This window comes from Chiloscyllium plagiosum, unplaced genomic scaffold, assembly GCF_037043375.1.
Source record: "Chiloscyllium plagiosum isolate Xiang-an unplaced genomic scaffold, Cpla_swu_hap1 HiC_scaffold_15, whole genome shotgun sequence".
NCBI lineage: Eukaryota > Metazoa > Chordata > Chondrichthyes > Orectolobiformes > Hemiscylliidae > Chiloscyllium > Chiloscyllium plagiosum.
The window spans coordinates 22,581,361-22,609,348 of NW_028270153.1; the positions used below are offsets into that span (position 1 = coordinate 22,581,361).

Consider the following 27,988-nt stretch of genomic DNA (forward strand, 5'->3'; position numbering starts at 1 on the left):
TCTGCAGTTGTATTAACAACAGAAGCTACAAATGACAAGTAAAACTAACATGATTAAGAAGAGAGCATCGTGTACAGGTTGTTCTGTTATAACCTTTGAGGAGAAAGTGAGGTCTGCAGATGCTGGAGATCAGAGCTGAAAATGTGTTGCTGGAAAAGCGCAGCAGGTCAGGCAGCATCCAGGGAACAGGAGAATCGACGTTTCGGGCATAAGCCCTTCTTCCTGAAGAAGGGCTTATGCCCGAAACGTCGATTCTCCTGTTCCCTGGATGCTGCCTGACCTGCTGCGCTTTTCCAGCAACACATTTTCTGTTTTGTTATAACGCTCGTTTCATCAATGCAAATTTGCTGTAACGCGATTGATGAATTAGGGATGCTGTTTCCACAGCACGAACATTTAAAATGTGTGTTGGCTGTAATGCGACTACAGCGCCAACACTTTAAGTGCAGTTCCTAAAGTGTGATTTTTCTATAACACAGCATTGTACAAGAACACAACCATTGCATTTCTGAAGAACTGACTTCCTGTGGACCCGAGAACGCTTAAGAATGCATTAGTGAAAATAGAATGGTGTTACACAAATCATTTGAACACCAGGAAGATTCAAATGGCTTGATGATCTAATACATTGTAGGAAAGGTAACAGCATAATGTACTGAAACCAAAGGCCAGCTTAACTTTGGCTGCCGGGCAACCAGGAGGACCAGGAGGTGATAGTAAGATAGTGTGGTGCTGGAAAAGCATAGCAGGTCAGGCAGCATCCGACTAGGAGAGTTGATATTACAGGCATAAGCCCTTCCTCATGAAGTGCTTATGCCCAAAACATCACTCTCTTGCTCCTTGGGTACTGCCTGACCTGCTGTCTTTTCCAGCGCCACACTTTTCGACTCTGATCTCCAGCATCTGCAGTCCTCACTTTCTCTCAGGTGATAGTAAGATATATAATGTACAGATGTTTGTTTGTTGAAGAAGAGACAAATGAATTTAAGGGAGGCTAATCATTGTTAATGCTTTATCAAATCAGTAAAGAACAGCGTGGGTGAATTGTAAGTTAGTAATAATACAGTAATAAATATTTATATTTGATCGAGATGAAATATGTCAAAATGCTGAGAAAAAGAAATGATTGAGAAATAAACTTTCTGTCATGAGAAATTGTTGAGTGGGAGATGACGTCTAGTGTACGTTGGAGTTTGTCCAAGCTCCAATGTTCATCCAACTTGACAATGGATTTATCTGAGCGCTTCACCAACTTTTACTCGGTGTAACTCAATTTCGATGCCCAGGCTTCCTGTTACTGAAGTGAAAATTTGATGGTGGGACTGCAGCTATTGCATCAGTGGATGGGGTGACTTCAGCTACTCAATTGGGGGTGGGGGAAAGGTGGAGGGAGAAAAAGGTGGAGGATGGGAGAGGAGCGTGTTGGTAAATTGGGGATGGGGAAGTCCAGATATATTATTTTCTTGCACTAACCGTTCCCTTTGGAATTCAGGCAAAATATAACTGTAGAACTGAGAATAGAGTATAACAGCTAACCCAGTGGTCTGGCTTAAATTGATGAGAACACTTGGTGAGCATTTAATTTTAAATATCTTTCATTCCCTGGATCATTGTTCCTCAATCTAATTAATAAGATATAGAGGAGTTGTACAATTTACATAATGTGTCATTCAGATATGGTATAAAGATTTTACACCTAAACAATCCATCCAGACAACTTTCCAAGCCTTTACCTGCTCCACATGAACCTGCAGAAGACACATTGGGCTTATTAACCATTTCAGAACCCATTGGCCCTGAGGGATTGCCCAAGAATTGAGATAAAACATATCAAGTTAGTTATTTGAGAATCTAATTATGATACTTTATAAAATTGAATTCAATAACTTATATCTATTTTGAAAACTTAAACTTTCCAAATGTAGTTTGAGTAAAGCTGTCAATGAAAAGCTAACTATAACATGGTCAGCAGTTTATTTGCAATGTTTTTGGTGTTTATTTCATAGAATCATAGAAACCCTACAGTGTGGATATAGACCCTTCGGCCCAAAAGGTCCACATCAACCTTCCGAAGTGTAACCCAACCAGACCCATTTCCCTACTCTATTACTTGTTATTTAGCCCTAACTAATGTATGTAACTCACACATCCCTGAACACTATGGACAATTTAGCATGTCCAATTCACCTAACTTGCACATCTTTGGACTGTGGGAAGAAACCGGAGGAAACCCACGCAGACATGGGGAGAACATGCAAACTCCACACACAGTTTCACAAGGTTGGAATCAAACCTGAGACTCTGGCGCTGTGAGGCAACAGTGTTAACCACTGAGCCACTGTGCCACCCCCGACATTATGTGGATTAACAATCCAGTGGTATTACCACTAGGCCATACCTTGTATTTCTTACAGGATTGGCTAATTATTGGACTTTTGGCCAAAGGAATACATGTCAACTTTAACACATGTGTATAGGGCATAAAATCTTCAAAACCTTACCTGAGGTAAGTTTGGAAGCAAATAGGCCTGCTGATCACTCACAATAATATGGAACAAGAAATTAACATGGATTCAGCTAAAGAAAAAAACAGTGATAAGGAAGGACTGAGGTGGGAATGTTTTATTTAATTTAGCCATGAGTGCAATCTGAGCCTAGTATCTAAGGATGGAGGTGCTGGCCTTGGAGGGAGCCCAGAGAAGTTTCTCAGAATGATCCTGGCTTGTTATTAGGAGCGGTTGAGGATTCTTGAGTTTCAAAGGATGAGGGTGAATCACATTGAAATTCATAGAGCACTGAAAGGTCTGAATGGAGTGAATATGGAGAAGATGTTTCCACTAGTAGGAGAGACCTCAAAATGAGATAGGAGGAGTTTCTTCAGCCAGAGCATGGTGAATCTGTGGAACCCATTGGCACAGAAGATTGTGGAGGTCATTGAGTATATTGAAGACCGAGATAGATAGTTTTTTGATCAGTATGGGGAGGAAGTAAGAGAATAGAGATTGGAAGCATATCAGCCATGATCAAATGATGGGAGAACGCTTGAGAGACCCCTATATCTTACAGTCTTATAAAAACACACTGGGGTGTTCACATGTCATCACCCCCAAAGAAATCAAAAAAGATACCCACTTTTAGAATGGCTAAAAATGTTGTAAAGTTGTACAAAGGAAAGAAGACATATTAATTGGAATCACTCTATTAATCCAATGTTGACGATACACTTAGGCCCAGTGCAGTGCCCATCAGTTGTAGAAGGCCTCGAGCATATTGTGTGCTCCACTTCTATGGACTGAGATACAGATCAGACCTTGGGACACAGTTGGTCAACCAGAGTTATTATCCTCATGGATTGGTTGGCCAGGCCAAGAAGAAAGCCCGGGGGATGGTGGGGTGGGGGGGTTATATATTTATTCAGACATCAAATAGGATTGAACAGATGATTAATAAGTGAGTTTCAGAAAAAAAGAGTAAAATCTGACTTGCTATAATCTAATATTTAAGTATTTAAGTATTGTTTTAGAGATATTTAGTTAGGTGGAAATTAGTTGACCTTTTCTTTAAAAGAATATTTATCTCTTGGATTATGGAAAAATGAGTAAAGCATAAAAATAACATGTAGCATCAGTGGAGTCCAATAATTATCTGTATTTATTATTAGCCTTACAAGGATGAAACATTTGACAGCAAAGAACTGAAAATAATAATTTCCTTGTCCATATCAATCATAAACTAATTAGACTTTTGAAATGTGCACAATACTCTACTAAAATTAAATGTATAAAAATGTGTGATACAGTCAGTAAATTGAAGATCAATAACAGGAGGCATATTTTGATACTCAAATCACTTCAGTTATATGTTTTCTAAAACACGATCATTCCTTGTAGTTCTTTGCAGTTAGTTTTATCATATGGTTTAAATTTATTATGGTCACAATTAGGCACCATATTTTGCATCTTTAAAAAACAGTTGCCATATCAATTACCACCCAAGAGAATCCATATTTAACTCAATACTTCATTATCATGTCATTCTAGGTTAATAGTGAGTTATTTCCACATTTTGTTATTTCTGGAAAATTGTTTGGAAAACAATTCTACTGATTTCTATAGAATCTTATTTTATTAGCAGCAGTTGTTGGGATCTGGTGAGCTGGTAAGATGGATACCAAACCGACTTATATAAGAGAGAGAGTAGAAGTGGAAGTGTGTTTTCTGACTGGAGATCTGTGACCAATGGTGTTCTACAGTGATCAGTGCTGGGATCCTGATGTTTATAAGATACATAAATGATTTGAAGGAGAATGTTAGTGGCCTGAATAGTACATTTTTGGATGACATAAAGATTGGGAGAGCTACAGATAGAAAGGAGGATTGTCAAAGGATACAGCAGGATATAGATTTGTTAGAGACTTGGGCAGAGAAATGATAGAAAGTGTTTGATCTGGACAAATGCAAAGTGATGCATTTTGGAAAATCAAAAGCAGAAGGGAAGTATAAATGGCAGCACCCTTTATAGCATCCACATACCAAATATCTGGGTTTATAGGTCTATAGGTTTTTGGAAGTTGCAACACAACTGAATAAGATAGTCAAGAAGGTTTGCTTGCCTTTATCGGTCAGGGCATAGAGTATAAAAATTAGCAAGTCATGTTGCAGCTGTATAGAACTTTAATTAAGCTACATTTGGAATGTTATGTAGAGTTACGTTGAGTTCTAGTTGCCACAATACAGAACGGATGTGGAGGCATTGAGAGAGGGTGTGGAAATGTTTTACCAGGATGTTGCCTAGCTATGGGGAGAAATTGGACAGACTTGGTTTGTTTTCACATAATATCAAAGGCTGAGGGCCAACCTGATAGAAGTTTACAAAATTGAGAGGCACGGATAGAATGGATTGTTGGAATCTTTTTCCGAGGTAGAAATGTCAATTAGCAGGGAACATGGGCTAAAGATAAAAGGGGCTAAGTTTAAGGGAGATGTGAGAGGAAGTCTTTTACAGAGAGAGTGGTAAGTGCCTGAGATGTGCTGCCAGAGGTAGCGGTGGAAGCAGATACAATAGCAACGTTTAAGCGACATCTTAACAGATATATGAATAGGCAGGGATTAGAGGGGTATTACCATATGGAGACAGGAGGTTTTTATTTTAGAAAGGCATCATGTGTTCATGCAGTCTTGGTGGAGTGAAGGGTCTTGCTCCTGTGCTGTACTGATCTTTGTTCTTCGTTATTTGTCCAAACAGTATTGGAATATTTGCCGTTGATGTAATGGCAAAAACATTTGTTTGTACAATTTTCAACTGGCTAATAAACATTCAGAATAAACCATTAATCATGAAATAAGAATCACATAATTAAGCACTTTTAATGTACATGATTAAGAATGGAAATTACCTGTCTTAGCTTACTTTGAGTCACCTTGTGTACTAATTGAGATATTGTCTACAGTTTACAGAGTGAATTCTCAGTTGCACTTCAAGATAGCTCAACTTAAATATTCATGAATCAATAATAAGTATGTGGTTCATAGTTTAGCTCCTCGATAATAATTGGTAGAAAAATTCTGTCATGGTTACACTTTTATTCACAACACATTTTAAAACAATGTCTCAAAGGTAGTTACAGCTTGTGTATTTTTTTTGGATATGCAAAACATTAGTATTGTTAACACAACCTTTCTACAACATAATATACATGTCAAATGCTGTTCAATCTTTTTTACCCGATTAACAAATCTTTGTATATTTCTGTGTAGAGATTGGAAGCCTTGAATTTTAATATATATTTATAGATTATAGACGAATTGCTTCATCTGGTTTTAAAGAGGCAAAATATTTTAACAGTTTAATTACAAAAAAGGAACTGAATTTTTTTTAGTATAACATTAAAATATTCAAAGCAGAAGTGAAATATCTGTCCATCGAAAGAACTAATATTTCAACAAAACATACAATAATTTCTGTTCACACTTTCCCTTTAAATTATTAAGTTATTCAGCCTCACAGGATCAGTCATTACTGCTGACCTAATGAAATTAATTGCACTCACAAATAGTTCCGAAGAAGGCACTTTGAAAGAATGGTTTTGATTTCATTCACATTTGAGATGATCAGCATACGCTTCACTTGATCGCTTGTTGCTAGGGATGTCAAAAATTACTGATTCACAATAAAGCTTGTACCTACATCCGGAATCAAGTGTGTCTGTAGGGATGGTCAGGTATGTGAGGTTTTTGTGACATTTCACCAATTAGAAATATGCAATACAAATACGTGGGTTCAAGTTACTTCTTTCAACTCCTTCGGGTATCTGAGTCTTCCAAATGATAAAGTAGAAAATTTGTAAGATCATACTTTATGCCAGTGCCAAAGCACACCAAGAGTCTTGTCTGAGTGGAACATTAACTCCAGTCTGTGGGATCGCAGTGGCTGAGGTATAAGAATAATCTTCAGGTACATATTTCAACTGTGAAGGACCACGGTTCAAGTCTTCTCGACTTAACATAGCTGTGGGTGGAGCCTACAGAAATAAGAATCATTAAACTTGTTCCAGTAATGATGCAAGGAATAATTTACTATACCATATATATATTTATTCCTTTCCAACTAAGTTTTGTGCTTTCAACTTTGAAATATAAATCCGGCTTTTCATATAACTACAAAACATTATATAATCACGAAGATAATAATACTTCTCTCATTTACAATAAATCCATTAATGAAATAAAATTCAGGATCTGTATTTAAGAATTTTTCAATCACATACAAACACTTAATAATTGTTTATTTTCATCCAACTACTAAATAATCAATCCACCTGCTTCATGTAATTGCATTCTTAGGTTACATGCTTGATTACATTTCATACCAAAGGAAATTACATTTCCTCATTACATTACCTGAGAAACAGACACAACTGTTTGACCTGCATATGGAGATGAGGCCAGATCAGATTCAGTTTTGATGGTTGATGCATTTTCAGAGTTCGACATAGAAGATGGGGAATTGGTTCCTGAAGCTGTCCCTTGAAGAAAACAGAATTTGGGAATTAATTCAACTTATTATCAGCATGACATATATCAAAGATAATTAACTCATATTTGATTATTGAGACATTCTTTCAATTAATGTAGACAGAACTATTGCAGGTTCTGAAGTAAATTATGAAGTAACCAAATTGGAAATGCTTGTTGTGCAAAATGACAGTAGATTGGCAGTCTGTTTTACATCATGTCTTACTGTTTTCATCCACTACAGTAAAGATTTTTCCGTCCTGTAAGATATTTTTTAAGAATTTGCAAGCAACCAATTTTGCATATAGAAAAACCTGACAAACAGCAAATCAGATAAATGATTAACTAGGTGGCGTCAGTTGAAGCACGAATCTTGGAAGTCCATGCTCTTATTCAAATAGTACTAGGGAAGATAGTAATTCCAACAATTCAGCACTCCTATCAGTAACTGCACTAAAGCCCTAGCATAGATTATGTGCTCAACTGTGGCTTAGCTGCATAACTTGTTGATTGAAGATGCAGAACTGCCAGCAAAGAAGTCAATCTGGCAATGCAATAATAAATCAGAAAGGATGTAAAATGTTCCCAGAAGCAGTAATATAATGGTCATAGCACTATCCTACTGAGATTTCTAAATTAATTGTACATCATGTTTGATTGTATTGTTAAACATTCTCACCGTCTTCAGCAAGGAAAAATATTTTACTCATGTCCTCATGCAAGAATGAATGATTCATCTGACTATGAAACCAGACTTCAAAGTCTACTGAAAAATATTTGCAATTATTTAATCATAGGGTGGGGGAGGCTGGGCATTTACGGAGTCTGAGGAGTGGAGAATCAGTGTATCAGTGTGTGGGGTGGCCTAATGAGGTGGGATACCTGTATTTTCTGAATGTGGGTTGAGCTGTGAAGGTAAGTTCATTGGTGCGCCAAGCCTCGTCCTGGCCTCTGGGTTAACAGTTTACAAACAGTCATTTGTGTCAAACTAGTTTTTCAATTATGTCTTACCATCAGGATAAGGTGGCATCTGTTCATGGTCACTTAAAGGTGGCTTTTTGTAGTTGTGTGTCAGCAGTTTTCATTCACTCTACAGCAAAAAGAGAGGGGAGTACTGACGAAATTATTCTTCCTTGGACTGCAGAAGTTGAGTCAGTGTGAAAAAATGGGAGACTGTGACGTGAGGTTGGCTTTACGGAGGAGTAGATGAGGGAACCAGAGGAAGACAAAAGATGGGTGAGTGAAATGAGATGGGTATGGTATCCTGATTGTGCCAGGGGCAGTCAAGAAATGAATAAAAGACCCCTGACAATATGAGTATCCAGGGTGTTGGCTGGCAGAGTCCTCACAAGGCTTTGTGTCCACCCATGCCATTTACATTGTCCTAGCTGTCCATGATCTTTGACAATCATGAACAATATAGAAGAGAGAGGCTTGTTTGGCAGAGTATTAGTGTCCCTAAGAACAGGAGGCCTGGATTCAAGTCCCACCTGCTTCAGAGTGTGATGTAACATCTCTAAACAGGATGATTAGGAAATATCTGGTTAAATTGTTAATTTTTAAAAAACAAAATGAGAAGGTCACCTAAGTCTGCAAGTTCCCACATGTCCCATAGAATGATAAGTACAACACCGAACAATAACATGAACATTCAAAAGGGAATGTACAAAAAAAATCCATTGTTTCTTCCACAATAAAGGAAATGTCCTATTTCTGCTGTAGCCATGAGGTGTGTCTGTACTTCTCTGATCATGTTAGTCTCAACAAATAACAATGATGCTCACATCAATACAGTAAAATTAATGGATAGTGAATATTTACAAGGGAAATTTAATTTTGAAAAACACCTTTATCACCTTTGTGCTCTCAATCTGAACAACCTGGGAGCTGTCATTGACCAGAAACTGAATTGGACTCACTGAATAAATACTGTGGCTACAGGAGCAGATCAGAGGCTAAGAATCTTGCAGTAAGTAACTCTATTCCTGACTTCTCAGAAACTGTTAGCCATCAACAAGGCACAAGTCAGGAGTGTGATAGGATATTATCCACTTGCTTTGGTCATTGCAGTTCCAACAACACTCAAGATGTTTCACACTGTCTGGGACAAAGCAACGCCCTTGGCTGGCAATAATAGTGGCAGCAGTATGCAACCTTTTTATAATTGCAACAACTCGCCAATGTTCCTTAGCACATTCCAAACCTGCAAAGCATTCAGAAGAATAAAAGAATACCACCACCTGCCTGTAAGATTGCCTCCGATAAACATACCATCCTTCAATACCACTGGATCAAAATCCTTGAACTCTCTCCCTAACAACATTGTGGGGGGTTATCTACACCATGTGACTATAGTAGTTCAAGACGACAGCAGCTCACCGCCTCTTTCTAAAGTGCAACGAGGAATGGAAAATAAATGCCAGGCTAGCCTGCACCAGAAACATGTCATGAATAAATAAAAAATGACAACGGCGTTGAGCAAGTAGTTTGCAGCTATGATGCAGAGACTCCTTGTTTCCCCAGAATGCTCTTTCATAGCTCTCCTATTCTGCCACATTGTCAGCTTTTGGCTGTGTACCATTGAAAACAATCCACCACTGCTGAATCTCAAGGGCCGCATGCTGGCTCACTGGTTAGCATTGCTGCCTCTCAGTGTCAGGAACTCAGATTCGATTCCATCCTCAGGCAACTGTCTGTGTGCAGTTTGCACATTCTCCCTGTGTCTGTGTGGGATTCCTACGCATGCCCTTGTTTACTTCCACAATCCAAAGATATGCAGGTTAGGTGGAATGGCCATGGGAAAATGCAGGGTTTCGGGGGATAGGGTAAGGGTCTGGATCTGGGTAGGATGCTCTTCAGAGGATCGGTGCAGATCTTATGAGCTGAATAAGCCTCTTTCCACAATGTATGGATTCTAGGTGCTTCCCTTGCATATCCCTGGCATGTTACATTACAATTTGTGATTGTGTGAAGAAATGGGAAAAAGCAGGAGTATGAATGGCGTACAGTTTCAGTTCGGCCTTTGGGATTGGCATACTATTTACACAATCCTAACTTATAGCTGGGGCATATTGGTAAAAGTGTTTACAGAGGAACCTCAATATTCCAGCATTTGATTATCCAAATATCGGATTATCTGACAAGATCGCAAGGTCCCGATGCTTGGCTAAACTATGTTATCTGGCATTTGATTATTCGGAATTCGATTAACCGAACAAAATACTCCCCCCGCCTGTGAGCTTCAGATAATTGAGGTTCCTTTGTACATCATAGAATCTATCAAAAACAAATGTAATTGCTAATGATGTGCATAAGGCCTCATAATAGATCTGCTTCCTCTATATCACTTGGGAGTATCTCTCTTGTGATATCAAAAAATATGAAAATACCCGTTCTTGGTTTGGTAAGGGATTTAATTCGTTTTTCTTGAGTCATGGTCTGTACTGAACCCCTTTCTGGATGTTTTATATCATACTTCCCCATTCAAAAATATTCTATGTGATATACTCAAACATCAACTTAAATATTTCACACAGTGTCTTTTGCTTTGTTTAATCTAAACTACCCAATCCTAACAAACCTTTTCAACACATGTCTGATTGATTACTTGTTGTTTCTGCCATTTCTCACTATGGTATAACCTAAGGTGATAATGGGGGCTTGGAAAAAAATGATTCTACTACTTTGCACACATTTAAGGTTAGAGGTATGATTAATGTGAAAGGCTGTGACCTTTATTGTGTGACTATTGAACAAAAGAGAATACAGCCTGAAAACACAAGAAGAATCTCAAATTTTAACAATTATGAATGAATACGTTTGGATAGGTTTAAGTCTGGCTAAAGACCGAGAGCAGCACAGTTCTGGACCATCAACATATTCACCAAGCATTGCAAAGATAATTTTCTGATACTATCAATTACAGGTCTGTAGAAAGCAAGACATTCATGCATGCAGCTCCTACCATCCAGCACCACTGGCCTAGCAATGTAAGTTTTCACCTTCTCTTGGCGAGAGAGTGATGGAATACCACAGAGAAATGATTAAAAGTAGAAGCACAAGTTAGCCTTATACCTGAGGAACCCTTGGATTTGGTAACGTTCTTAGGTTTTCTTTTCCTTGTCTGGATGCTTTCTTTTTTCATGGCCAGCGGGCGTGGTACCTGCAAAATATGAATACAATATAACTAACTCCAATCCCATATAACACAATAGGATATCGCTTTGCATGTTGCCATAAGTTCAACATGAATTCACATTAATACCAGACATATTATGCTTTTGGTACAGTTACTGTGGAACCTGCTCAAACCCCAGATCACTTGTAACTTGTTCTCTTTTGTGCCCTGAAGATGGCAGGATGTTCATGAGCTTTAACTCCACTACCAATCTGATGAGCTACAAATCTCACAGTATTGAGCTACTAAAGGTAATTGCTTTGCAATCAAAATGTGTTAAAAGGTCAATATATGTTTCATTAAATTCCAAGGTGTTTAACAGTGCTGAAAATTCTATGTAGGTGGGTATGAACATCTATGGTAAACACCCCTTCAATGCAACAAAATGCAACAACTGTGACTACATGTCAACCTATGATATTTATAGATAATCACTCATCCAGTCACTTGACTGTAGTAACCAATACTTTTGACATAACAAAGCTATGAGGAGCTGTTTGTTACCATTTTGTAAAACTTATGTGGGATAAATTACATGAAGAAGATCAGCAGCTCTAACAGATGAAAATACTGTGGAGAAGGACATGGCAGATATAGAAAATGGGGAAATAGATGGTGACATCTTGAAAAATGTCCACATTACAAAGAAGGAGGTGCTGGATGTCTTGAAACACATAAAAGTGGATAATAGACAATAGACAATAGGTGCAGGAGAAGGCCATTCTGTCCTTCGAGCCTGCACCATCATTCATTATGATCATGGCTGATCATCCTCAATCAGTATCCTCAACCCTTGATTCCACTATCCTTGAGAGCTCTATCCAACTCTTTCTTAAACGAATCCAGAGACTGGGCCTCCACTGCGTTCTGCATTTTGTAAAACTTATGTGGGATAAATTACATGAAGAAGATCAGCAGCTCTAACAGATGAAAATACTGTGGAGAAGGACATGGCAGATATAGAAAATGGGGAAATAGATGGTGACATCTTAAAAAATGTCCACATTACAAAGAAGGAGGTGCTGGATGTCTTGAAACACATAAAAGTGGATAATAGACAATAGACAATAGGTGCAGGAGTAGGCCATTCTGTCCTTCGAGCCTGCACCATCATTCATTATGATCATGGCTGATCATCCTCAATCAGTATCCTCAACCCTTGATTCCACTATCCTTGAGAGCTCTATCCAACTCTTTCTTAAACGAATCCAGAGACTGGGCCTCCACTGCATTCTGGGGCAGAACATTCCACACACTCACCACTCTCTGAGTGAAGAAATTTCTCCTCATCTCTGTCCTAAATGGCCCACCCCTTATTTTTAAGCTGTGTCCTCTGGTTCGGGTCTCACCCATCAGCGGAAACATGTTTCCTGCCTCCAGAGTGTCCAATCCTTTAATAATCTTATACGTCTCAATCAGATCTTCTAAACGCAAGGGTATACAAGCCCAGTTGCTCCAATCTTTCAGCATAAGATAGTCCTGCCATTCCAGGAATTGACCTTGTGAACCTATGCTACACTCCCTCAATAGCCAGAATGTCTTTCCTCAAATTTGGAGACCAGAACTGCACACAATATTCCAGGTGCGGTCTCACCAGGGCCCTGTACAGCTGCAGAAGAACTTCTTTGCTTCTATACTCAATCCGTCTTGTTATGAAGGTCAGCATGCTATTAGCTTTCTTCACTATCTGCTGTACCTGCACACTTGCCTTCATTGACTGGTGTACAAGAACACCCAGATCTCTTTGTACTGCCCCTTTATCTAACTTGACTCCATTTAGGTAGTAATCTGCCTTCCTGTTCTTGCCACCAAAGTGGATAACCATACATTTATCCACATTAAACTGCACCTGCCATGCATCTGTCCACTCACCTAACCTGTCCAGGTCACTCTGTAATCTCCTAACATCCTCCTCACATTTCACCCTGCCACCCAGCTTTGTATCATCAGCAAATTTGCTAATGTTACTATTAATACCATCTTCTATATCATTAAAATATATTGTAAAAAGCTGTGGTCCCAGCACTGATCCCTGCAATACCCCACTGGTCACCGCCTGCCATTCCGAAATGGAGCCATTTATCACTACTCTTTGTTTCCTGTCAGCCAACCAATTTTCAATCCAAGTCAGTACTTTGCCCCCAATACCATGCGCCCTAATTTTGCTCATTAACCTCCTATGTGGGACTTTATCAAAGGCTTTCTGAAAGTCCAGGTACACTACATCCACTGGATTGCCCTTGTCCATCTTCAGAGTTACATCCTCAAAAACTTCCAGAAGATTAGTCAAGCATGATTTCCCCTTCATAAGTCCATGCTGACTCTGACCTATCCTGCTACCGCTATACAGATGTGTCGTAATTTCATCCTTTATAATTGACTCCAGCATCTTTCCCACCACTGAGGTCAGAATAACTGGTCTATAATTTCCTGCTTTCTCTCTCGCTCCTTTCTTAAAATGTGGTACATTAGCCACCCTCCAATCTGCAGGAACTGATCCTGAATCTATCGAACTCTGGAAAATAATCACCAACGCATCCACAATTTCTAGAGCCACCTACACCCTGGGATGTAGACCAATGGCCCTGGGGACTTATCAGCCTTCAGACCTAACAGTCTCTCCAACACCAATTCCTGGCAAATATAAATTTCCTTCAGTTCAGGTCCTTCAGCCACTGTTACCTCTGGGAGATTGCTTGTGTCTTCCCCAGTGATAAATCCCCAGGATCTGATCAGGTGTACCCTAGAACTCTGTTGGAAGCTAGGGACGTGATTGCTAGACCCCTTGCCGAGATATTTGAGTCATCGATTGTCACAAGTGAGGTGCTGGAAGATTGGAGGTTGGCTAATGTGGTGCCACTATTTAAGAAGGGTGGTAAGGACAAGCCAGGGAACGATAGACGAATGAGCCTGTCATCAGTGGTGGACAAGTTGTTGGAAGGAATCCTGAGGGACAAGATTTACATGTATTTAGAAAGGCAAGGGATAGTCAGCATGGCTTTGCGTGTGGGAAATCATGTCTCATGAACTTGACTCTGTCTTTTGAAGAAATATCAAAGAGGAATGATGAGGGCAGAGTGGTGGAAGTGATCTATATGGACTTCAGTAAGGCGTTCGACAAGGTTCCCCAAGGGCGACTGGTTAGGAAGGTTAGATCTCATGGAATACAGAGAGAACTAGCCATTTGGATACAGAACTGGCTTGAAGGTAGGAGAGGGTGGTGCTGGAGGGATGCTTTTCAGGCTAGAGCCCTGTGACCAATGGTATGCCACAAGGATCAGTGCTGGGTCCACTACTTTTTGTCATTTATATAAATGATTTGGATGTGAACATAGGAGGTATAGTTAGTAAGTTTGCCGATGACACCAAAATTGGAGGTGTAGTGGACAGCATAGAAAGTTACCTCAGATTACAACAGGATCTTAATCAGATGGGCCAATGGGCTGAGAAATGGCAGATGGAGTTTAATTCAGGTAAATGCGAGGTGCTGCATTTTGGGAAAGCAAATCAGAGCAGGACTCATACACTTTACGGGAAGGTCTTGGGTAGTGTCACTGAACAATGAGACCTTAGAGTGCAGGTTCATAGCTCCTTGAAAGTAGAGTCTCAGGTAGATAGGATAGTGAAGAAGGTGTTTGGTATACTTTCCTTTATTAGCCAGAATATTGAGTACAGGAGTTGGGAGGTTATGTTGCAGCTGTACAGGGCATTGGTTAGGCCACTTTTGGGATATTGTGTGCAATTCTGGTCTCCTTCCTACTGGATGTTGTGAAACTTGAAAAGGTTCAGTAAAGCTTTACAAGGATGTTGCCAGGGTTAGAGGATTTGAGCTACTGGGAGAGACTGAATAGGCTGGGGATGTTTTCCTGGGAGCATTGGAGGCTGAGGGGTGACCTTATAGAGGTTTATAAAATCATGAGGGGCAATGTCAGGGTAAACAGGCAAGGTGTTCAGAATTAGAAGGCATAGGTTTAGGGTGAGAGGGGAAAGATATAAAAGGGACCTAATGGGCAACTTTGTTATGCAGAGGGTGGTGCGTGTATGGAATGAGCTGCCTGAGGAAGTGGTGGAGGCTGGAACAATTACAGCATTTAAAAGGCATCTGGATGGGTATATGAATAGGAAGGGTCTGGAGGGATATGGGCCAAGTGCTGGCAATGGGTCTAGATTAGGTTAGGATATCTGGTTGGCATGGACGAGTTGGACTGAAGTGTGTTTCCGTGCTGTACATCTCTGTGACTCTATAAAATACATTCATTTCCAAGTCATTTGAATAGGCTTGTTAAAAAGACCATGAGATAGGTCAATGTGTGCCAATTAGTTGGAATTAATAGTTGATTATTTTGTGTTCTACCTTCTGTGTTTAATGATTTCACTGAATGCAACATTTCTTAATACTTGACATTATTCTGTTGTAAGAATGACATGTTGAAGTATTCTGATTTCAGCACATGGCTCAGATATTGAAGGATATATTTTCTGCATAGCCTTCATACTAAGTATGCATACTATTCATTTCAAAATCAAAATAAAACATGTTGAAATTTATGTTGTTTATTTTTAACAATTTAGAACCTCCAAACGAAAATGTTTTAAATCAAACCCAATGACCAGCTCTTGAATGATTTGAAGTGAATCTGATCCCTTAACGAGTAGACTTTACAGACAGCAGACAGCTAGGTGCAGTCTCTGAGTCAAGTGGTTACAGGTTAAAGTCCTGCTTCTAAATGTGAAGGCATTGTCAGTTATTCTGCCTTACAAAAATGATGTTAATCCAAGGCATTGCCTATCTGTTGCAATGGCACTTTGTGAAGAACAACAAAGTTCTCCTGAGGTCCCAACTACAATTCATCACTTCACCATCAAACTGGCAATTTAGTCCACTTACTTTTGTGAGCAAACTAGGCTACTGTGATTAACTACTGAACAGGAATGAGTATATTTCAAAAATAATGAATTACTTGTGAAGTGATTTGAAGCATCGTGAGGGAACCTGTTATATCAATGCAAGCATGTTCTTTCATTCTCCACCTCTGTATGTGATCTGCCTGACTCTTTCATTCCATTACCTGCTTGCTGTGAAACATCCAATTACATCAGACAGGTTCCATAAGCTTGAAACAAATATTAAACTTCGCGACCCACGCCAAATCTAGAGAATAAACATTTTCTAACATCGGTATCTCCATCAATATCTCTGTACTTTTAAAATCTGTCTTTTGTCAAAACACATGACTATTTAGTGAAGGAGGAATTGGGCCTTCCTTACCAAGATCCTAAAACTAACATTTTCTTTTTCTTTCTCTAAAAGCAATTCATTTCATCAGTTCATTTCATTCTTCTCTAAAAATATCTGCCATAGAATTTTGTTTCATCTCAGCCATGGATAATCTAATCATACAGCTCTTTCTCACAAACAGGCTACCTAAAATTCCATTTCTTTGCCAACTTTAATTTAGAAATGTGGTCCATATTAATTAAGCTCTGTGCTTCTGTGCCTTATCAAAATTACAATAGTCAGTTAAATTTGAAAGATCTCTATGATCTCCACAAATTAAAGGATCTGTATAGAAACGTGTTTGCTCATAAATTAACCTTCTAAGTCCTAGAATCAACCTGGTAATCAATACTTATTTAATTTATCTTAAATTTCCTTTTGATGTGGCAATCAAACTTGTCACAGTCCTTCAGATATTTCTTCACGGAAATCAGATTAAAATGACTTCAATATGTGACACCCCGAGATATACAATTTGTTTGTTTTCTTCACCTCCATCAAACATTAAAACATGCAAGTTAATAACCTATCTCCCAGCTCAGTTGCAAAAAAAAATTGCTATGTTATCCACATTCTTGCTTTCTTCACCTAATCTCCTGATTTGTTACATCCATGTTAACACTCCATTTACCACCTCTCTGCCTTTTAACCTAACTTGTCTAAACTCCTTTGGTTTCTAACACATTGATACTTCATTGCAGTCAGTCTGGTACCATCTACAAATCCAAGATTCCTTGGACAAAACTTAATATTTTACTGTACTCTATGAGGTTAGTGAAATTAGAAATCTGACTTGTCTCGTCAGGTTTCATGACAACTAGTTTCCATTCTGACCTTACAGCCAACATGTCAAGTCAACCTAATACTTTTGTACCTATGCCATGGATACATGCTCTGATGAAACAGTCTGTTATTTGGACAGTGGACAATGCCTTCCTGAAATGTACATATAGAATACATACAGTGTGCAATGAGGCTATTCGGCAAATCAAGCATCCGACCCAAATATCTATCCAATTGCCATACTCCACATTTACCATGGCTAATCCACCTCACCTGCACATCTTTGGAAGGAGGCCAGGGGACTTGGCAGAAACTCACGCAATCATGGGGAGAACATGCAAACTCCACACAGGCAGTTATCCAAGGCTGGAATCAAACCCAGATCCCTGGCACTGTGGGGTAGCAATGCTAACTAATCACTGTGCCAACATGCCACCTTAACTTATAATGTATATAAATTGTTACAATGATATAGAATCTCTACAGTGTGGAAGCAAGCCTTTTGGTCCATTGAGTCCATACTGACCCTCTTAAGAGCATCCCACCCAGACCCACCCCACCTACCCTGTAACTCTGCATTCCCCATGGCTGGCACACATAACCTGCACATGTCTGGACTCCATGGACAATTTAGCATGGCCAGTCCACCTAACCTGCACATGTTTGAACTGTGGGAGGAAACCAGACCACCCAGAGGAAGCCCATGCAGACATGGGTAGAATGTGCAAACTCCACACAGCCAGTTACCTCAAGCTGAATCAAACCTAGGTCCCTGGCACTGTGAGGCAGCAGTGCTAACCACTGAGCCACCGTGCTGCCCTCTGTATATGGTTATAGTTTAGTTATAAATTATAATTTAGCTATAAATCCAACTTTATTTTAAAAATTAATTCAAATTCCAGTGAAACTGAAATCATGAAACCTGTCAAGAAGAATTTTAAATAACTGGTTGTCAAAGTAACAACCAATTTTTATGTAAGAGACCTTTACAGGGAAACAATCTATATTACACTTGATAATTTTACACTTGACTCCAATCACTTCACTAAGTTCTACAGCTTTCTTATGACTACTGGAACAACTTCCAGAAACCTTTGCATTATCTGCTGAAAGTTAATTGATGAAAGAGTCAAATTAAAGTCTCAGATTCAGAGGCAATATTGTAGTCTAGGTTTCATTTATTATTTTTTAAAAATCATTCATCTATTAATTACATTAATAAAGTAAAACAAACATGAAGATTTGTTTATTAGAGGGATAGAATTGAAAAATTGGAAAGTTTACCACTGAACCATAGAGCCTTGAGTAGTTGATACTTTGGGAGTACTGCCTACAGTTTTGGTCACCATGTTTAAAAAGCATTTAGAAACATGAGAGAAGTGCAACACAAAAATGATTTACAATGACAATATCAGAAATGTGATTTTTCATCTGGCGGGAAGAGATGAATAAGCTAGATCTCCTTTTGAAAGATGTTGGTGAAGTCTGTAATAATAGAGATCTTCTAAAATCATGTGGAATATCCATAGAGTACTAGAGGGAATGCTTATACTTGTGTACAACAGCAAAAACAAGAAGACATCAATATAAGATAATCACTGAGAAATCAAATAGGGAATTCAAAAGGCCTTCTTTCTCCAGACAACAACAAATATATGTTTCCACGGAGATTAGTTAAGCAGAATAGGATTGATGCATTGATGGAGCATCCGAGGAGCAGGAGAGTCAATGTTTCGGGCAAAAGACCTTCATCAGCCTTTCCTGATGAAGAGCTTCTGCCCGAAACATCGACTCACCTGCTCCTTGGATGCTGCCTGACCTGCTGTGCTTTTCCAGCACCATACTCTCGGACTCTAATCTCCAGCATTTGTAGTCCTCACTTTCGCCTGGATGCACTCATGGACAGTTTTGAAAAGCATATACAGAAGTAGGAGATAAAAGTCCTGTGGTGTATAGTCTATTCAGTTCTATATAACACATTTCAAAGAAAACATTTCAACAAAACTGCATAAGGTGAAACTACTCAACTTGCAATTGGAATAAATATGATCTTTTCATTTTGTTATAATTGTGATTGAGTGGAGAGCATAAGATGGTTTGACAGACATTACAGTTCCTATTTAACAAGTTTTAACTGTTCCAATTGAAAATAACAGGCAAAGAAGAACCTTTGATGGAGGTGGTGATTATTGGGAAGAAGCACTAGCATTAATAAAGTGTTTATAGTTTGCTGTTAATTAGTTGCAAGGTGTTATAGCATCAGATCTATTTAATTAAAAAAGTAAAGAACTATTACCCCATGAAGTTTCATGTAGAGTCCACAAGCATTACACACTGGCTCCCCTTCAGCGTTCCTTCTCCAAAGGGTTGTTGTAGAGGTGTGGCAGTTAGTGCAACACAAACCAGCTCGTCTCGATGATGACTAAAAAAACAAAAGATTTGCATAAGCTATCAATAATGTTACAGTCACCTCGATTTATTATTTATTATGATCTAAGTTTCTATCGCACGACTGTTGTCACTTAACAACTGGCAAAGTTATTTTGAATGGCTGTCACAAAGGCTGTACTTTAACATTTCATATTTGTGACTCTCCCCTCACTACTTGTCTCATTGTGTTGCCATATTGCACTCCATATTGAGAAATGAACCACTCAATTTCTTGCAAGTGCTACATTTTAATTTGCAAGCTATTTGCTATTAGAAGCTTAAATGGTTTGTGCAACAAAAAAATGACCCGAGTCACACTGGTGTGTGTTATTTTCACCCTGAGATAAAGGATCAAGGTTCCCCTCTTGCTATTGAAAGGCACAAGGCTAAAATAATTTATATTGTCAAGGCCTAAGTAGTTTATTCAAAATGGGGAATGGGCCTCTGAAGAGTGCCTCTTCACAACTCTGACCTTGTCAAGGAAGTTGTTGACCCCCAACATTGTGATGTAGTGTTGTTATTTAAGGCATAAAAATTATGAGTTTGTTTTGCAGCCCCATTCCACACAGAATAGTGATAGAAGACAGACAGTCAAAAACATTTTTTTTTCTGCAGGATGTGACATAAATTTCATTTAATCTCGAAAATAAATGAACCTGGACTGCCTTTGGTTATTTAGTGGTGGAACGTTCACTCACCCTCCCAAGCCCAACCATCAATTGTCAATTTCTTGTCAGATCCCACATCCCAAAGTTAATGAAGCTTTGATTTGCCTTGCAGACCACCAATAAACATATTCTAGCAATAAAAGAGAGGGAAAAGTCACAGGTTTTTAACCGGAAAGATAATCAGTTGAAATGATCTTTCGAGTGAGTTCAGACGGGAACAAAGTCCTTTAATTTTTTTTTTACTCAATGTTTTCCTTATATGGGGTGGAAAAGAGGCGACGTGGAAAGGGCCGCCTGTCTTTGTTCAACTTGACAAAACAGTGGGCTCTATGACAGATAAAGGAGTGGCGCTTGGGAGACGTTCTGAACTGTTGAGGCATACTTCTGGACGGGCAAAGATCAACCAGGCCTGCTTACCAATCTCCTTTGTGGTTTAATGAGCGGTCGGTTCATCCCGTTCATCTTGTGATACAATCCGCACGCGTTGCATAGATAATGGCCCGTCCCATCCCGTCTCCAGAGCGGAGTAGACATGGACCCGCAATTCACACACTCCCGGCCCTCGGGGAAATCTTCCAACATCTCTATTATATAAAAAAAAAATTGAGGGGGGAGTGGTGAAAGGGAAAATCAGTGACATCTGGTTTGCATAATGGAGATTTGTGACTGTCGGGAAAAATGCATCCTGTTAAAAAAAAGTGTTCTTAAAAAAATGAGTTCTACCTCTAATAAATTACATGATTTATTACCTTGCTTGATCCTGGAGTATGTTATCTTACATTCACTTCATAGTTGGAAAGCAACTGATGGCAATTGTCTCCAAGATTTTAAGGAAAACTATTTCTTCACCGTGCCAACCTGAATTTCAGTTCTGGGTTATCACGGCATAATCCGCTCGCAGACTGTTAACCATTGGCCCAAAGTGTCCACCTGGTTCAGTTCTAACAGCATTCAACACAGGACATCATACAAAATATGATTCGCCCTCCTATTTGAGGCGTTTCATCAAACCAAATTCCTCACTACGTCTTCTATTTCTGGGGCGAACCGATTTTAGAATGGCTATTCACCAACTCGACCACAAATTCAAAGTTAGCTGGGGTCATGTGATAAAATTCATGGTAACTAAACCACGTTGCATTGGGTATAAGTTGCAGAGCATAGAAATTTCTCCTTTCCAACCATATTTCACTGGATGAACAGTGACAAGGACTCCAAAACAGAAGTTGCTGGGAAAAAAAAACTCAGCAGGTCTGGCAGCATCTGTGCAGAGAAGTCAAGAGTTAACGTTTTGGGTCGGGTGACCTTCAGAGCTGTAGAAGCCTCATTGTACCCGAAATATTAACGCTGATTTCTCTCCACAGCCTGCTGAACTTTTCCAGCAACCTCTGCTTTTGTTTCAGATTTGCGGCATCCAAGTTCTTTCCATTTATATTTAGTGAGAAACTTGTTTGTGTCTGTGTATGTGTGTTTGGAGGTGGGGGAGGGGTGGAACTGCAGTGAAATGAATCATTCATTGGTCAATATGACCGATTATTCAACCAGACTTTTTAATTTCAAAAATGGATGAATTTGTCCCTCTATTACCCTCTTTTCCAGACAGTGCAAGGTCGAACAATTAATTCTTAGTGTTAGAGGTTCTATACGTTATTGGGATAAAAGGAGAACACCGGCTATCTGAACATTTTTAGATTTTTTTCCAAAAAAATGCCAGAACAGGAATAAGTCTTTACTTTTATTGCCTGTCTGGGAATCAAAAAATGAAACACAAGCGTCTGGCAGTGAATCGCAGACAGAAGTCTCGACTTTTCCTTCCAATAAGCAGCCATAACGATAATCATCTCTGAAATGCACTTTTTTCAGTGTATTTTCCAAGTAAATGGCAAAACATCCTTGCAAGAATGTTTGAATATGCGGGATAATAATGTGTATATAATTGACTGGGACGAAGATACATATCTGATGTTCGCACTGTAAGTTACTGGGTATGTCGTATGGTTCAAACATGTCTGGGGGGCTAAGTGGTTACTTTGGTTGCGGGAGAACGGTTTTGGGAACAATAAATTTTCTGCCGATGGAAATGAAATGGCATCCAAACTTGTCATGGTTGCCCTACCCTGTAAAAATGCCTTTTAATAAAAGGCAGAAATGATCTCTAAAGAGGAGAGAGAGAAAAAAAGATTTCATTGTGGGTATTTTCAGAGCAAGGTCGGCGATAGAAATCCTAATGCTTTGCCAAACTTTCCCGTTTTTCATCAAAGTGTTTTTGGATGTTGACTGGTGGCGACAAGAAGACTGGCTCACAAGACTGATGGAATGCTCATTTGTGTTACAGAACGCTCTGTGATCCACTGCTCGATTTATCAATCACACCTATTACACTCGGGTGACAAATAACAGCCTGTGGACGGAAAGCAGGTCAAACATTCTGGATTGATTCCCGCAAGATGTCAAAACGTGTAATAAACAACCCCCTTCATCTATATGTATATATATATATATATATATGTGTGTGTATGTGTGTGTGTGTGAAGGATGTATTAAACTTGTTATGCTTTTCCCTTCTCTATCGCCTTACTGATTTTTTTCTGCAAAGAACGAGAAACGTTTTCATGGTCAAATCAAACGAAGCGGTTACAGTAAACTGTCTATAGTCCTGAAGAAGCTAAGTTTACATCAGATTGATCACAAAAGGAATTTCACTGGAATCAAATTGTTTAGATTTGTGTGTGTCGATGTCTGTAGTGAGTGCACAACATCCAAATAATACGAGTATACATTTTAGAACTTCGAAAACAACTACCCCCCCAACAAACCCCAAACCCCCAAACAATTTTAATCTTGATAAGTTTTGTGCTGCCGGCAAGTGGGGAGGTCCCAATTAGTAGTAGCTGGAGGTCTGTGTTGGGAATCATTGCATTGCTATGATGAGAATCTTGAAAGGTCTGTAGGCAGATCCGAAAGAATTTGACTACATACTTGGTCGTGTAAAATACTTTTTGAACCAGGTGATGGCGTAAAACCAAAATTCATATTAGAATATATTGACTAAAAGAAAGCAAGACTAGTCACTAGCAAGATCTAAGTTACTGTAAGTGTTGATAGAGATTTTTAAAATCATAGTTTATCGTTTAAATATGCTAATATTAAATACCTTAAATACATTAATTATATTTAGTTTTTTTTTCATTCACTATCGTTTAAAAAAATCTCTCGGGTGAAATCCTTCCATCAGTTCTGATCTATGACACTTAAAGTTGACGCTGGGTACTAACAAGTAATGAAGTGTGTTTGATACTTCAAATGGTTGATCAGATTTCACTGTCTCTCGCTCTCTCTTCATCTGTAGTAAATGAGGGGTTGTATCTGTAGATTGTTTTGGAGATGGGGCCAGAGCACTTCTTAACTTTTTAAGGAGTCTGCTCTGAGCTAATGTGATCCAGTAAAGTGCTTAATAGGCTTGCAAACCATAAATTTCGAATGTTACTTTAAACATCCTCAAAACTGTTTAGTGTTAGAAAATGACCGGAGGAGTCAAGGAATCGCCATTGTTCAGCGCTAGAAGCGATGACATAAATTACAGTCTCACGTTTTCTAAACTGAATATTTGTTGAGATAAGGACTGGGTAAAACAGGTATGAAACCAACTAATCAAGTCGATTTTGAATAGTTCAGCGCCCCATTAGGTGCCCAAATGGATAAAAGGGAACGATGTTATTTTTAATGTGCAAGGGCAGGGTGCCTCCAGACCTAAGCTAACCCTCTTCAGGCGTCTGCTGTCACGTTCTTTTGTTATAAGCACAACTCCAATAAAGATAATCGTAATAGCTGATTCCTAAATATTGATTCGCTTTCAGAACAATCCTGTATTTAAATGTGCAAGTCAAGACATTAAAATCTAGCTGAGTGAATAGATGCAATAAATAGATGTGACTTGTCTCTTAAAATACTCCTAGTTAAAAGCTCCCAATTAAAATACTCAACACCAGATCCAAGAATAAAGTAGGGTGCAACTTTTCGTTTTGGCCTTATAGACCCATCATTAATTCGTATCCATGATGTGTGTTATAAGTTCCAATCAAAAGCTTGCTTAGGTATAGGTCTAAAAGAGCCTTTAGATAACTGAGCCCAGTCCCCATCTCTTCCCAGGGACTGTTCAAAATACTGCAAGCGTAAATTTAGACCTTTCCCCCCGGAAAGAAAGCTAGAGGCCAGTGAGTCCTTCATTTAGAATATACAGAAGACGGTGAGAAAACAACTGGCTTAAAATAAACAGAATTAAAAATATTAAGGGTGTGCAAAAATAAAGACACCTGCAGAAGGAGCAAAATGAAATTGCAGCAAACTGAAAGCAGGACATTAGATAGTGGGAATTCTCCCCTGCCGCGTCGTAAAATCTAATCGAATTTAAGGCGTTTCCGTTCATGTCTGCTCAACTGCATCACGTTTTACAAAAAAAAGGACATCCTCTTTCAGTATAAAGTTAAAAATCACACAACACCAGGTTATAGTCCAACAGGTTTAATCACCTGACTATCACCTGATGAAGGAGCGTCGCTCCGAAAGCTAGTGTGCTTCCAATTAAACCTGTTGGGACTATAACCTGGTGTTATGTGATTTTTAACTTTGTACACCCCAGTCCAACACCGGCATCTCCAAATCATGACTCTTTCAGTATCGCTTTGTCGAAGATTCACAGCATTTGGAAGGGGATGTCTGTTTCAAATTTAAAAGATCAATGCTATTGCGCGCATTTCAATGAGGCGACTGAATGTAAGTTGAACAGGTTGCCTACGAGATACCTGCCTGCAGTCCATGTTGTACATCAATATTTGAGCAAATACAGCTTCAATCAATACAACGAGGCTTAGTGCATAAAGGAAACGTTTCCCCCCTTTCAATCCATTATCCGAATGTAGTGAACAGAGATTAATATCGGGTTCAGTCCGTTGCAATAAAGAATCTTCGCGTTTTGCTGACCTCAGGAAACATCCCAGACAAATTAGATAGACAAATGGGTTTCTACAATCTCCAACACTCTTTTAATAATAACGGATTATCTGAACTGAAGTCATAAATTGGAAATATTTGCGCTATTACCGAATAACATGTCATTGAGTAATGGGTTTGGAAGACTGATAGTTCTATGCTCACCGGCATCAGAAAACAGAGCACAAAGACTCCTCAACATGAGTCGAAATGTGGCCCACTTTTTTTGAATGAAATGACAGTCCCTGAATGTGGTAAATGAATTGCTTAATGTAATTTCAAGTTATTACCTACGCTGCTGCCCTGAGGTCATCATGATTCCTTGTTGCAGAGTTCCAAATGCTCTCCCTATTTGACAACCACCTGATGAAGGAGCAGCGCTTCGAAAGCTAGTGCTTGCAAACAAACCCGTTGGACTATAACCTGGTGTTGTGTGATTTTTAACTTTGCACACCCCAGTCCAACACGGCACCTCCAAATCATGCCAATTTGACATCATCATGATTCCTGAGTGAAAGAAAACTCACCCTGACTCACACATGGACCGCACTGTCACATAGCAGCAACACAACTGACTAAATGGCTTAACCTGCCCGAACCAGATGCAGTATTCAGCTTTGGTGCAAGCGGAACAATATTACTCCCCACAGTTACATTCTACTCGGAGGGTTTGTACAACTAGCCCGCTGCCCCTCGATCCAACGCTTGTCAAATTGATTTGTTCCGTGTTCAGCAACGCCTGTATCTCTAGCAAACCTGAAAAGAGATGTCTGTGACCTACCCAGACTGGACCTCCTCCCAGACATAGAGACCTGCCTGGCTTGGAGACTGTGGATCATGCTGCTCTCGAAGGGCCCGGGTGGCCAGGTCGAAGTCATCTCTGGGCCGACGTAGGTGGGATACGGGCTGGAGTAGGATCCATTGACGGACCTGACCAGGGCATTGCCGTACTGTTCCCGGCCACTCGCGCTGATGACCAAGGGATTGCTGTAAGCCGCCTCCCTGCCGGCGCCGTGACTCATGGGGGGGCTGTGAGAGTACGAGAAGGTGGTGGAAGGATGTGGGCTGCTGGGGTTGAACGCGGAGCTGTCGGTCCCCGGTTGCGGCCAGCCGGTGGGATTGCCCAGGTGGTGACTCTGATGGGCCGACTCGCAGTTTTGCAGGTACGGTATGCTGGGGAGCATGGAGGGGACCCGGGTGGTCGGCACATAGACAGGTGAGGCGGTCGGCGAATGTATGAAACTGCCTGAAACCTCATGGGGATAGCTGGGCTGTCCGTGATTCGCTGTCAGTGTCAGACCTTGGTACATTTTCTACTCGGTGGAATGCCCTGGCGCGTTGCGAGAAAGGTTTGGAGCTCGGAATGTACTGAAATCTTCTTCAGTTCGGTATTATTCATCAACAAGACGATTCAGTGAGGCCAGCGGGTGATCATCGCCTTTCATTCACATCTATCCGCGCTTCTGTCCACCAGTAAGAAATTGACCTGAAACAAACAAATCATGTGTTACAGGCCATTGGCAGCACATCTCCCAAGACAATTGTTTTGCCATTCGCTTCGATTCCATTCAGAAATGAAGTACCTGCTGGAAAGTTCCGTCTAACTTTGCTAGCCTTTCTGCAACTTCGCACCACATTACATGAGAGGCACCATTGTCACTTAATTTAACAAAGCTTTTGAACCAATTCAGAAACGGGAACCTGTCTTGACATTTCGGATTCGTTGGACATTTTGCGCGATCCCACAAAACGCAGACGAACGAAGCATTTTCGAAACAGTTTCACTCCCCTGTGCTGGCCCTAACGCAGAAAGTTTCATTCCACCCGAATATTCCGCTCGCCAATGTTGCTCGGGATAAATTACACACAAGGCTCTCGAGGTGAACGACTCCCCGTTCCCAGTTCGTGTGTGGCAGAACATCCCAGGGGTTTCTGTGCCCAGGTCAAGTCAGGAACACCCCCCCCCCCCTTCCCCCCCACCCCTTCCTTGAGAGATTGCCTCTTCCTTTAACAGAAGGCGTTCAATGATTTTTTAAAAACTTGTTGCGCGCTGGAGTTGAGTTTCTATTATCTGCGATCACAAAACGGTATCGGATAACCGCCTTGGCCCCCAAGGTAATAGCGCTTTAGTGAGGGCATTGCCTTTATCCTCTATCTGGGAGATAAGCTAAACCTGACAGATAAGGGCGAGGAGGGAGGAAAAGGGAGACAGAGAGACAGAGAAAAAAAAGTTACAACCGACGCATTCACAGTTCTGCGAAGCACTTTGGCCGCGAATACTTACAAATCGGATCCAGCGCGACCAGCCGTAAGGGCAGGGGCTGGGCAGAAGAGACAATAATTAGCAGGAACCTTTTCTTAAAGACGAAATGGCCAAAAAGGATTGCTCGGGGGAGGTCTGTACCGGTGTGCAACGGTGAAGGAACTGTTGCTCCGGGTGGCTCTGATACGGACTGACCTGTTTCCTATCTTGATTGGTGACTTATTTCAGAAAGCTGCCTGGCTTTTTCTCCGCTTGAACCCTGCAAATTGCCCGAACTAATTGTAGCTCGGCGATCACGTGACGCCGGCCCTCCTCCCACTCCTCCTCCACTGTATTTACATAGCAGGACACTGGATCTTAAAGAGACAGGCGCCCAGTTCATGTTGG

General features: G+C 40.0%; 1 protein-coding gene across 2 annotated transcripts; it reads right to left on the bottom strand.

The window, feature by feature from the left end:
- Positions 1-3,633: 3,633 nt before the first annotated feature.
- On the bottom strand, positions 3,634-27,878 carry gata5 (GATA binding protein 5). Of its 2 annotated transcripts, none has more exons than XM_043710622.2 (7): positions 27,623-27,878; positions 26,120-26,824; positions 20,767-20,933; positions 19,548-19,673; positions 11,088-11,175; positions 6,900-7,024; positions 3,634-6,520 (listed from the first exon to the last, which is right to left on the bottom strand). In XM_043710622.2, exons 2-7 carry the CDS (start codon positions 26,646-26,648, stop codon positions 6,356-6,358), a joined length of 1,200 nt encoding a protein of 399 aa, XP_043566557.1. In that variant the 5' UTR covers positions 26,649-26,824; positions 27,623-27,878; the 3' UTR covers positions 3,634-6,355. The 2 variants fall into 2 exon arrangements, with proteins under 2 accessions (XP_043566557.1, XP_043566558.1); XM_043710623.2 differs by lacking the exon at positions 27,623-27,878 and adding an exon at positions 26,922-27,227.
- Between the last annotated feature and the right edge of the window lie 110 nt (positions 27,879-27,988).

Coding starts and splice junctions, on each gene's coding strand:
- gata5 (XM_043710622.2), bottom strand. CDS start 26,648: ATGTACCAAGGTCTGACACTGACAGCGAATCACGGACAGCCCAGCTAT. Junction 20,934..26,119: donor TGGGAGGAGGTCCAGTCTGG/GTAGGTCACAGA, acceptor TTTATATAATAG/AGATGTTGGAAGATTTCCCC. Junction 6,521..6,899: donor CAGTTGTGTCTGTTTCTCAG/GTAATGTAATGA, acceptor TTATTTCTGTAG/GCTCCACCCACAGCTATGTT.